At 35.0% G+C, this 13,225-nt stretch overlaps 1 protein-coding gene and 3 pseudogenes across 1 annotated transcript; 2 read left to right on the top strand and 2 right to left on the bottom strand.

The window, feature by feature from the left end:
• Positions 1-544: 544 nt before the first annotated feature.
• Positions 545-2,645, bottom strand: LOC140826451 (cyclin-D3-3-like; annotated as a pseudogene).
• Positions 2,646-4,817: 2,172 nt separating this feature from the next.
• Positions 4,818-7,072, top strand: LOC140826450 (protein RER1A-like; annotated as a pseudogene).
• A 299-nt stretch (positions 7,073-7,371) lies between these two features.
• LOC140826448 (UPF0481 protein At3g47200-like) lies at positions 7,372-9,593 on the bottom strand (annotated as a pseudogene).
• A 396-nt stretch (positions 9,594-9,989) lies between these two features.
• LOC140826449 (uncharacterized) lies at positions 9,990-12,641 on the top strand. The gene is made up of 3 exons (XM_073188757.1): positions 9,990-10,540; positions 10,843-10,949; positions 11,879-12,641. The coding sequence occupies exons 1-3, from the start codon at positions 10,190-10,192 to the stop codon at positions 12,591-12,593; spliced, it is 1,173 nt and encodes a 390-aa protein (XP_073044858.1). The 5' UTR covers positions 9,990-10,189; the 3' UTR covers positions 12,594-12,641.
• Positions 12,642-13,225: the final 584 nt, after the last annotated feature.

The raw sequence follows: 13,225 nt of genomic DNA, 5'->3' as shown, positions 1-13,225 counted from the left end.
CCAGTACACTACTTTAGATTTTAGTGAAAGTCGTCAGAAGTTGCGAGTTTCATATAATTTTCATTTAGATGTGGACTTTAAAATTTCATATAAATATATTTAAATTAAATTTATCCGCTTCCTTAGCAAAATGGTATGGATATATCTTATATACAGATTAAGAAAAAGAATTTATTAGCCAATGAGGTGCAGAACCAAGAAATAACATTTCTCTTAAAAAGTAAAAAAAATGGTTATTTTGTTTTAAAAAATATATGAAACTTCTTCAAATGAAATAAAATACACAACTTGTTTTGTCGGTTCATTTGAATTTATTTTATTTTTTCAGAAAAAGAGTTAAACAGCGCATAGTCCATGCCACCCTGTCTCTACATTGAAAAGCTTACTTAATTCATTGATACCTCCTTTTGAGAAACAACCAAAGACAACATCCATCCCTGTCTCTGAATCTTTATCAAACCTATGCATACTATTGTTTATCTCATTATCTGTGACATATATAAACTCATGTCTCGAATTCACATTCAGTAGCAATACCAACACATGAGCCCAAGAATCATGTCTTTCCAATCTCATAAGCTGATAAGAGTTGAGCTTTAACGGGATAGGCATTGAATACATGGAAATTTAATCGAAAATCGTATGATCGCGTTATAATATGATCGAAACATAGCAAAAACGAGAACATGAGTGCTCAGTGAAGACAGTCGTTAACACCAACAGGTAAATTACTGCTTAATGAAGCTACCATCGTGTGCTGATCCAGAATTCTGCTTCTCTTAAATAATGGCTCCAGAAAGGATGAACCAGACAACACATGAGCCCATGAATCATTCGAACTATCGGAGCTGAAATATGAATCAATTACACCACTCGGGCTACTTGGTATGGAGTCGTGTTTCCTCTTGTGGAAAAGCCTGCGATTATGGTCATCCATTAGCTCCACGATAAGTTCATGGCAAGCGTCGGCCTTGTCCTGTAACAGTTCCGATTTGGCAATCAAGAATATGTGTTGTCAGTAATCAATAATCAGCGAAACTCCAAATCTGGTTTCAGTAACCGAGGAGATGCTAATAGATGGGATCAGAATTCAGAAGATGAACAAAAAGCAAAGAGATCAAACAGACCTTGCTAGTTCTTAGCACGGTCAACAGTTGGTTTTCGTATTCCAGGGCAACAGAAGGCTGAATCTCTCTTATAACATACTTCATTGTTGCAGCAGCAATAACAGAAGGAAGAAAATGCACAAACCTACAATCTGAAATTACACATGGAATTGACAACAATTAGAACTCAGTGGACAGAAACTCTTGGAAAATTAGGCGTAGAATCATGGCCTTAAATATTAATTCACAGACCAATATATCCATTCCACTGAAGTAAAAATAGAGTACTGCCGTACCGGTAACAATAGTGAGTACAAGACTCTCACACCTCCTCAAGAACTCGGTTTGTAGATTGGTGATCAATCCAAATCTCCTCACAATGTGGTCAAAGAATGAGAGTGGTGTCACAAGATTCACCTTCCATTGAAGCGTCGAGAGCACCAATAGCTCCCCTCTCTGTATCGTCTTTGCCTCGAAAACATACTTGGATTCGTCCACCTAAAAGCCATCCAAATAAAAATCAAGTCAATATCACCACAAATTCAGCACAACGAGGAATTAGACAAATATGATTTGAATAATTGATGAGTTTGACAAAGTAATGCACAGACATACACGATTTGATTTTAAATGTATACCGTATACATCTGTTAACAATTGCATTTAAAGCCACAAAACGATATACAATATAACTGCGACAAATCTTAAATCTTAAGATATCAAATAACGGAAGAAACCACTCTAGATTGTCCATATCTCTAGGCATTATCAAATTTGGGACAAACAAATGGATTAATTGTCCACAAGCATATACGTTGCGAACACTAAAAAGTCAAATGCCCATCAAGAAACATACTTGAAGGTCTAACAGAAGAGGCACTCGAGTTTCCTCCACTTTTGCAGCTATAGAAACACAAGCCACAGCAGCCAGTTGACTCATCCATGGCTTATCTTTCTGAAAACAAGGGCTTGACACAAATCTGTCATAGTAATACACAGCTAAAAAACCAGTCATGGCAGTGAACCCGTAGCGTGCAATAACCTTCAATATCCATGTAATAGCCTCATTTCTCCCCGTTTCCAAAAACCCATTAGAACTAATTTCAGTACATCTCATTTCCGCCTGATCTTTTTCCTTAATCAGAAGGGTGACAAGCTCATCATCCTCCCAGGAAAAATCACTCTCATTTATAAAAGAGAAGGGCTTTTCACGAATTTCATTAATATCCAAACCAAACCCACAACCCCAATCTTCATCAAAACGCTCTTCCTCACAGTAAAGATGGTCAAGAATTTAACTTTGGATGAGGAGGTTTTGTTCTTGGAAATGGAAAACCATCTTCTTCTTGGAAGAAGACATTGGAACCTACGCTCATTATCCTCAGGACAAGAAGATAAAACTCGAAATATTGAATCTTTGGCTCATTTTCACACCTTTGCGTCTGTTTTCACTCCTTTTTCGCCCTTTGTACCCTTTCTCCTTCTGATACTGAAAAGGAGAGGAGAGCGAGGAGGCTAAAGACGAGCGTCCGAGGGGTTTTATACTTTTATACGTGAACAGACCAATTCACGCCTGTTCTTTTTACTTTTTTTTTTAATTATTTTATTTTTATTTGATGCCGAGCAAAATTCGGCCTTAAAATAATAATTCCTTGTGTCGGGCCGTGCAGGCTGAACCTAGCCCACAAGAACTGCATGGGCTTCCATATATAACATATTATATTATATTAAGCCCGGGCCCAAAAAATTTGGTCAGGTTTGAACGGTCGAACCAACTACCAAGTACAAAATGGTGAGGAACTTGTTATATTATAATAATAAATCAATAATACTGAACCTATACATACGCATATATATATATGTATATATATATATATTAGGTGAAGCTAAACATTAGAAAAACTCTTTGTATACATGATATAAATATAATATAATATTGTGATGCCAAATATAGATTTAAATAAGTATTTTCCTTTGTCGATATGAATGTACACTACTTGCTAGCTATGAAAACCTGTTTATCTAAATGGATCTTATGTAATTTTTTTTATTTTTAATGTATAAAAATAAGCTAAATAAAATATTATTCAGAATAAAAAAATTAAAGACGTATTAGTGCTAAACTTTTAATGATTTTTGTTGAGTTAAAAAGTTTAGAGGTATTCAATCTAGATTTTTATATATTATATAAAAGTTTAGTGATATTTTGTAGAGTTTTAAAAAATCATGTGGTATTTAAACTTGACGTTTAAATATTTTACAACAGTATATAGAGATTCAAAATATCAATAGATTTTTAATTACTCGTGAAATTTTATTAAATACAAAAATTAAAATTTAAAGTACATCTATAAAATATGAAAAATTGTCTATATTTAACTATCAAATATTTCAAACTCAAAACTCATTTTTCTTTTTTGGATTTTTTTAAAACTTATTTTAAAATCAAAATTATTAGCATCATTCATTTTTATTCAAATTTTAACAAAAAATTATTATACTATATAAAAAATTATAATATTTTATTGGTTTATAATTTGAAAATAAGAAATTATGTTAATAAGTAAATTTTAGTTTATTATTAAATATTATATACAATTTCAGTTTTAATTATTTTCATAATTGTAGTTAACATGTATCTTACTTTTGATTATAACTCAAAATTCATACATATGATATGATTTGAACATATGCAAATATATTACAAAAAAATGTGTGTGATTGATTGATATATTAACATATTTTTAAAAATTCATGAAAACACGCCTATATAAGAATAATTATATAAAATTAAATATATTAAAATTTTATAAAATTACACTAATTTTACATTTTTCAGTTACTTATTCTATATTTCATATACAAATAATTGTTTAATTTATTTTGTTGTTAGAAATATTTTAAAAAATAAGATTAATAATTTTTTCATACAAACATTACTTAAAAATGAATATATTTATTTTAAGTTTTATTATTTATTAATATTAGCTATTACATAGTTAAAATATATTAATTAATTAACTAAAAATGTTGAATTGACTTGAACAATTAAAGTTTAATTGCAATAAATTTAGTATTAACGTATATATCATTTTTCGTAAATCAAATTATAATTTTAAAAATATTTATATCAATAAATTAAAATATTTAAAATAAATAAAAGTTATTCACGTTCAATTACTAGTTTAGAAAAAAAAAACAACAATCATAAATTACAAATTTATAAAGATTTCAATGAAAAAATTTATAAATGTCTATAAAAGTCTTGAAAAAAAAATCTACAAAATTCTATGAATTTTTTTTAAAATTCTATGAAATTTTGTAAAAGTCAGTAGAAATCTATCAACGAGTCAGTCATTTAAAAAGTAAGCAGATATATATAACTAATGCACACCTTACATTTGTATAAGTTGAGAAGATAATTAATGTGATACGTAAACCATATTTTCTAGTCAAATATTTAAACTGTCATATATTTATTTAACATTTATTTGACTTCAACACTATAATAAAAATAAAAAAATATTATATTATACACATCATGAGTCACTATTATATAAATTTGTTTAAAATTAAATTATATTGTTATCAAAATTTAATTTATATTTACGTATTATGACCAATTATCATTATTCACTAGTCTTATAATTTTGGATGAAATCGACATTTGTAATTTTTGGTAGGGTCAATGTGAGAAATTAGAAAGGAAAGGGACTAAATGATATAAACCCGTCTTTCCCTCCTCCGTCAGCACCTGCAGCACCTCCTAACTCTGATCCCAATGGACTCGACTCCAGGTGGTTCCTTGACATCCTACTGAAAAACCCGCCACCGAGTCTGCGGCGGCGGCCGAAAATCGAGATTCACCTGTGTCTAAAGCCTCTATTTCACGGTGGATCTTCACAATTTCCCAACGATACCAGCACTTGTTGGACAAAACGACGCCGCATGTTCTGAACCGGTGGATCGCATTTCTGTGCATCGCAGCCTTGTACGTGGTGCGGGTTTACCTTGTAGAGGGATTCTACGTGGTGTCCTACGCTCTCGGTATCTATATACTCAACCTTCTCATAGGATTTCTTTCGCCTCAGGTGGACCCGGAATTTTCCGATGGGCCCACCCTTCCAACTCGCGGCTCCGACGAGTTTCGCCCTTTCGTCCGCCGCCTCCCCGAATTTAAATTCTGGTGCGTCCATTTCTGCCATTGTCCCAAAAAATAAAGAATATTGGCTTGCGTTAAACTAAAGTCAACGACCCAATTGAAACTCAGGGAATGATTCTATCATGTTAAGAAATACTGGTTTTGATTTCTCTTGTTTCAGTTGCGCTGACCCTGAATAATTTCGTTTGTTTTCTTTTTCCTTTTCTGGATACAAGCAACTTTTTAAAAGAGAATTTCCTGAGATACCGTAGTTGGACTGCTACAAATCTGTGTAAAATTGGAAACAACTTCGCAGATCAATTCTACCCTTGTTTTCTTTGATCGCTGTGTATGTATTATAAATTTCACTTTGAGAGTGAATTTTGTATAAATATCTCTTTTGTTTTTTAATTCGCTTTATTTCAAGACTACAAGTAAGTGAATTTTGCATTATCATAAAAGTTTTCTTCTTTTCTTTTTACTTGGTGATTTGTTTTGGATAAAGTTTGTTTTTTTAGATCGATGGCGTTGGGTTGTACGAGTGGCGAAGCATTGATATTATGGTTGAATGAGGGAGTGGAATTAGTTGTGCGGTTGTATTGATGATGATTATGGATATGGTTGTCTTTGTTATCAAGGGGTGAGCCCGCAATTTCAGAAGGGACGAGTGCATATTTATGAAACTTCAACTAGCTTACAATTTTATGTTTTATTTGTGCTGCGATCGGTGGGTAAAAATACAGAGGAAACATTTGGTGAAAGCTATATTAAAGTAAGAGCTCATATTACATCCTTAAATTGTCAGTTGGCAAAAGTTCTTCCAGCCATGGTGCCAGAGAGCTGCATGAGTTCTCACAATTTTTGCAACTACAAAAGAAATCCATTTATTGGTGTCTGGAGCTTACACTTGTAAGCAGATGGGTTTGATTTGTCTGTGTAGTGCGTACTCTTGTATCATGATTCTCAGCTTGCCTTGTAGTTTTCTTTTTACTGGATTTTATAAGTTTTCAGAGAGATTTTTCTTTGCTTCCAAGCAGAATGAACTTTTTTTGAAGCAACATCGTGAAATGTGCTTTACTTCACGATGTTGGTATTTAATATCTGGGAGCCCTGTAAATGGCGTTTCAAATAAAGCATCATTTTATTCATTTATCTTTGCTGTTCTGTGATTGGTTTGTCATTGTGATATCATGTTAAGGTACTCGATCACCAGGGCATTCTGCATTGCTTTCATCTTGACATTCATCAGCATATTTGATGTACCTGTTTTTTGGCCAATCCTCCTTTTCTACTGGATTATTCTGTGCATGCTAACTCTGAGGCGACAGATAGAGCATATGATCAAATATAAGTATGTTCCATTTTCCTTCGGGAAGCAGGTATGTGTTAACACACGTCATATTTTAATCTTTTGTGTAAGTTCCCTCTTACTTGAAACTGTGCTATTGTCAACTCTAAGATAATCTTATGTACTTTTCAGCGGTATGATGGAAAAAGAGCAGCTTCAACTGAGCCCAAAAGCTTACCCCCCGTAGTCTAGTACTCGCATATAAGGTATAGCCTCCGAGAACTTCTCTGTTTCCTCAATTTTATCTGAGGATCTTAGCAGCTGTGTCATTCACATTTATGCAGCCAAGTTTGAAGGTTATCGTGTTTCCTGCTTTGTGTCTTAACTGACCATAGAATATCTTTGTACAGAAGTAAAGCATCAATGAGTGGATCACTGATCTTATGAGTTAGAAGTGAGAATTATTCACAAAAATATGAACTCTGTTATACCATAATTTGAATTTTATAAAAATGTTTCAATGTGGAATCATATTCATTCTACTTGTTTTTTGTTGTTTCTGCGACGTCACGGTTTGAGAATCTGTATTTCTCCTCGTTTTTTTTTTAAAAAAAAAAAACTGAAGGAGACTTGCATATTTTCATCTCATTTTCATGTCTCTTAAAAAATCAGTGTAATAGTTTTTTCATCAAATTTTGTCATCCTCCTATTTCAGATACTTTGTGTTCTCAAATTCTAAAATGTGTCGTCATATATATATTTATATAATGGGGTAAACTAAAGTTGCAGAGTAAGATCAAATATATATAATTTTTCAACTACTACCTCCTAAAATACATTGCTTTCGAACTAAAGCGCTCAAAAATTATTGTTAAGATTTTAGTTCGCAACTGCAGCAAAAGTATGTGCATATCACCTTTTTCTGCTAGTCAGATTTTAGTTTCTTGGCTTCTCGATTCCCAGCATTTGTGTTTTGATCTGTTCCGAGTGACACTAAAGTCGTGTCCCTTTGAGTTTTGGTGAGTATGGTTTCCTCAGAGAATTGATTTTCCTCGATCGCTTCAATCTGATCTCTGTTTTCTCTCACCCTAATAGAAAAAGTTCGCAACTTCAGCAAAAGTATGTGCAAATCAGCAAGCAGGCGTTATGCGTTAGTTGGCTTATAATAACCATAGATATCGTAAAATGTTTGTGAATAAATTAACGGCAGCAACACAACTGCTGCAACAAGGGAGATAATAGCCCATGGATTACTGAAATACTTTGATTTCAAAGAAGCCCTCCAAGCATTCCATCTATGATCATAATAATAATTCACTTGTTCAGACAACCTCGATAAATTGCTGTCATTTATGTCAAAAACCACTCTTGACAGAGACGATTGAATAGTTCGGCAACCTCCGCGTCGTTCCCCAGCCAATGCTCAATAATCCCACAATAATGCAGGTAGCTCACATCGGCTGCCGAGTCAATCAGGTTGTCCATGAAGATCACGTACGATGTTATGTCGTTTGAACAGTCTAAGTGGCATTGTTCATACGCAATGAGGTTAAGGAAGAGCGATTTTGTGCCATCGTGGATCAAGAGTCTGGGAATCTTGAGTACTCCATTCTTGAATTTTATATCTCAGAATCTGTCTGTTTTCCTTCTCTTAAATTCGATCCCTGCATCTTTTAATTCTGTGACACAGTGAATGAGTTGATGCCGTCTTTTATCCACCACCCGGTTTGTGTGCGACCACCGTTTGATCCATATTCGAGGAGTCGGTTTTGGGCCGACTCGGATGGCTAAAAGGCTCCTCCTGAAGACTTCAAGACTGTGGAGTCCACCCTGCTCGGTTAATGGATGGAAAGTGCTCTCAGTTCCTATTGATGACTCGACCTTTTTCCTATCGCTCTTAGTTAATGCTTCATCTTAGGCATCAATGGGTCAAAAAACCGAAGCGCCAGTCGTGCCTCGACACCTTTCTGGTCAGGATTTCCAGACTGAAGGCCTAAAAGCATATCCCATACAAAGAGAGGAATCTGATTCTCCAGCATTATCATGTCCCGTTGAATTGAATACATAGAACCCCGCATCGCAAAAACGCGGTCATTCCTTGAGTACCCCAATTGTGTAAACCCTCCGGTCGCACCAGAAAGGAGCTCGAGATGAAACAGGAGTCCAGCACCATCATCTCCACAAACTCATTGCTACTTAAACAGATAGTCCCTTCATAACAAGCTCGAGTTTTTTCTTCAAGCTCTTTAACAGCGTCCAAATGTATTATTATATCTTGATTCGTTCACTTGAGAATCCGATGAGCAGCTCGCCACTTGTGCTGGTCCATGTTTCGTAAACGCTTCTTGCCGTGATGACGAGGGCCGAGGGACACAATCTGAGGAATATAGGCCTTATCGTCACCATCTCTTAAACAATGAGGTATCCTATAAATACATAGTTTTGCCCATGAGCTCGCAGCATCGTCGTTTTGAGGTTGATCAAGCTTCTCTTTTATACTGATCACCCAATCAGACTCGGGATACTTGATCTCAACTCGGTCGCTCTCATCTTCTTTGATTGAAACTTCAATGGAATTCGAGCCCTGACTTTCCTGTCTGATCTGACCATTGATTTCTCGAGGGAACTCAACGGATCCTGAAACGGTGTGGCTTTGTGCATTATGAATCCCAGTTTCTACTGTTTGATTCAGCTTGAGGGTTATCAAGTACCAACTAAGAAGCTCTTTGTTGAATACAGCCACCATTTTTTTGGATTCTGGTACGAGATCTGTTGTGTGTAAGAATGAAGCTGATTTATTGATATTTTTTTGGGTTTGAATGATGCCCTTATCTTTAGACTAAAGTCTTTTGGATTTTAAATTTGAAAACTATTATTAGAATAGAAACTGGATGCTGAACTATACCTAAACCAGTAGGGCAATCCAATGATGGAAACTTGTATGAACTTTTTTCCTACACGTTTTTATATGATACAAGCAAAAGGCTATGCGTATGAACCTTCACTATATAAAAGAAAAAAAGTATTTATTTTGACTAATTGATTTCAAGCGAAAAGTATTTCCTACTAAGTACTCCACAGATTAAATTATATCAAACGAAAAAGTTTTTTGACTTGATTATGGTTTTAGTTTATACAATTTATTATATTTTGAAAAAACAAATTGTTGGAATTGTCAAATGTTACTCAGTTTTCAGTCTGTTTTGCTTCCATGTTTTTGATGAAACATTTCCAAGTGAATTTTTTTAATCGAATTGGCTTTAATTTCTTTCTTTTTTAAAAGAAAAGAAAAGAAAAAAAAGACCCCTTAAAGTTTTGATAGCACTTTCTACTAGTCTTCCATCTCGCCTTATTATAATAGCTTTTTTTTATGATATTATGGTAATTTCGTAATTTGTATTTAAAAAAAAAAAAAAATACCCGACTCACGATCAAACGTAATGTAGGAAGCGGGTGGGGTTGATAACCAAAAACCCTGCATTGCCCTATTTTCCAAGGCCAATATTATTTGAAGCACCTCCCAGAACCCGCGGCGGCGATGGATCCATCACCTTCCACCGCCGCGTCCGCCCTCTTCCCGTCAGAATCGAACTTGGGAGTCTGATCCAGCTCCACTTCAACCCTGACCCGAAACTGAATCTTCTCAACCCGTTCATGGCTGCACAATCTCAACCCCTCTCCGCACAATCCTTCCCCACCATTGAAGAAGACGATACTATCTGCTCATCAGAAGCTTCCGTTCTTCCCACCGAGATAGAATTCTCTCCTTTGGGTCATCCGAAGGGGTACTTGACCGGGGAGGCCCGCATCGAGAGGGCCTGGTCTCATTGGAAGAGATTGGGCAGTCCCAAGCTCGTTGTGGCCCCCATGGTGGACAACTCGGAGCTTCCCTTTCGTCTTCTCTGCCGCAAGTACGGCGCTCAAGCGGCTTACACTCCAATGCTTCACTCTAGAATTTTCGGTCAAAACCAAAAGTATCGGGCAGAAGAATTTACCACCTGTAAGGTATGTTGAGTTCCAGTTTTAATTTTCGAATCCTTCAGCTTGTAGATAGAAATTAGCCTGTGTAACACGAAAATTTGTTCATTTGATCCAAGCTCGCTGCTGGGCTATTCCAGAAACAGGCCGATTCAGCAGAGCACGAATAAGGATACTAGCCGGCCAATTGAAGAAAAATCAAATAATACTTTTTAAGTATAAATTTCCGTTAACATAATCATTGAAGCAATTTCTTGGTCTCCCCTAAGTGGAAATGGGCAACAAATTATCTAATGTTTGTGTTGACTTGATATTTTGTGAAATGGCAGGAGGATAGGCCGTTGTTTGTGCAATTCTGCGCTAATGATCCGGATATTCTGCTGGAGGCAGCACGGAGAGTGGAGCCTTACTGTGATTATGTTGACATCAATTTTGGGTATTTGTTCTATCTCAAAATTTCACTTGCTTCAAGATATAACCTTTTTTTTAATCTTTTGTATTGAATGTTTATTAGTATCTGAATATATTAGCTCAGTTTAAATTCCTTTGTTTTGAGTTCGCGGTATGAAAAAACAACGTTATCAAGCTTCTTGGTTTTATTTTTGTTTTGAGATCAATATTACTATTATTTAACATGAACACGGAGGACTAGATTTATAATATCCTTAATTTGGATGGCCAAATAGTACTTTCAGTTTCGTGTTATTTGTTTATATAAAAGTTGTGAAACCCTCACTCTTGTAAATACTGCATAAAAGTATGACTGAAGTTTCCTCTCCGTGAAATCAAATGATATTTCAGTCACTTGGAGTTATAATGGATCCGAAACCAGACGGTGGATAGACTTGCTTGAACTTATCAACTCAAATGCTGCCAGACTTTAAATATCAAGATTTGATTTAACATCCTTCACCAACACTTTATAACGTTTTTCTGTGATGCAAGATTTAACCTGTCCTCTCGTTTGTGTTTCAATTATCTTTGCCCTCACGTATTTGTTTCTCTTTTAAATTTCGAGTTTTTGCCCAACTCTTTTGTGCGGTTTTCTGCTCACAGGAAAAGGGTTCCTGGAATTTTTAACCTTTTCTTGAATTTGCTGTATTCACGACTTCCAGCTAAGTTATTTGGGACATTTATGAAATCTCAAGTGATTCTTTTTGTGGTGTACGTGATTGCACTGCTTCTTTAGCGTTCTTATCTGGAGCAGGGGACACCTCAATTTGTTTTATATATACTACTCGGTGTACATATTAAAGAACACCTTGAGTGAATCACTTTGTTGGTGTACATTATTGAACTGCTTCTTGGCATTCTTATCTGGAGTTGAGTTAATCTTAATTTGTTCTATATATCCTTGTTATGCAGTTGTCCCCAACGTATTGCAAGACGAGGGTATTATGGCGCTTTCCTCATGGATAATCTTCCTCTTGTTAGGTCCCTAGTTGAAAAATTGTCTAAAAACCTTAACGTTCCGGTGTCATGCAAAATTCGAATATTTCCAGATTTGCAAGATACCATCAACTATGCCAAAATGCTGGAGGATGCTGGTTGTTCTCTTTTGGCTGTACATGGAAGAACAAGAGATGAAAAGGATGGAAAGAAATTCCGGGCTAACTGGAATGCCATCAGAGCGGTTAGAAATGCGGTTAGAATTCCTGTCCTTGCCAATGGAAATATACGGCACGTGGATGACGCCTGGCAGTGTATAGAAGAGACTGGCGTTGAAGGGGTACTTTCAGCGGAGTCCCTTCTCGAGAATCCTGCTCTGTTTGGTGGATATCGAACTGCTGAATGGGTACACGAGAATGAAGAAAACACTCAAGATGGGAAGCTGGACCAAGGTGATCTGTTGGTGGAATATTTGAAGTTCTGCGAGGAATATCCGGTTCCATGGCGAATGGTTCGTTCACACGTGCACAAGATGTTGGGAGACTGGTTCAGACTTCATCCAAATGTAAGAGACGATCTTAATTCACAGTACAAGCTTACGTTTGAGTTTCTTTATGACATTGTGAACCGACTCAGGGAACTCGGTGTTCAGATGCCTCTTAAATTGTCTGGAAATGGTAGTTCACTATAAATTGTTGGGTTGTTGTTAGATTATATAGAAATTTATGTGATTTTACTTGTTGATTCTAGAATATGCACTAATCGTGCTATTTCCATGTGGGTAATGGATTCTTGATCTTTTAAATTTTTTAAAATATCATGATAACCAGAAGCTTGAATTGTGATAATTTATCAGTTATAACTTACAACATAGTGGTTCCGTATTCGAAGGCACAAATATCGCGTGATAATGAGTCACTGCCAATTCGTTTTATTGACGTATTATGCGGCTGGATTTTGACTTTTTTCACACATGCTTTGTTCAACAGTTGAAAGCTTATGGCATCCACGTTGGTGTTAATATGAATGAGGGTGGGTGATGTATTTTAAATATTTCATAATGTTATGTTCAAAAAAATATATTTCATAATGTTTAATGTATATATTGTTTTTAATTATATATAATTGTGGATTTTTTATGTTGTTCTTTTTCATTTCAAATTAATAATAAAATTTTAATTATAAATAATTGTACTCTTAAAATAATATGAAATAATCGTAAGTGATTAATTTTTTAAAATTAATAATAATATTATTATTTAATCATTGAAACAATATAAATAAAATTGAAAATATATTTATTTAAATAATAACAAATATAGA

This window comes from Primulina eburnea, chromosome 3 (genome assembly GCF_022965805.1).
Source record: "Primulina eburnea isolate SZY01 chromosome 3, ASM2296580v1, whole genome shotgun sequence".
In the NCBI taxonomy this organism is placed as follows: Eukaryota; Viridiplantae; Streptophyta; class Magnoliopsida; order Lamiales; family Gesneriaceae; genus Primulina; species Primulina eburnea.
Note: the sequence above shows the minus strand (reverse complement) of the source record. Positions and strands in the feature narration are given on the sequence as shown.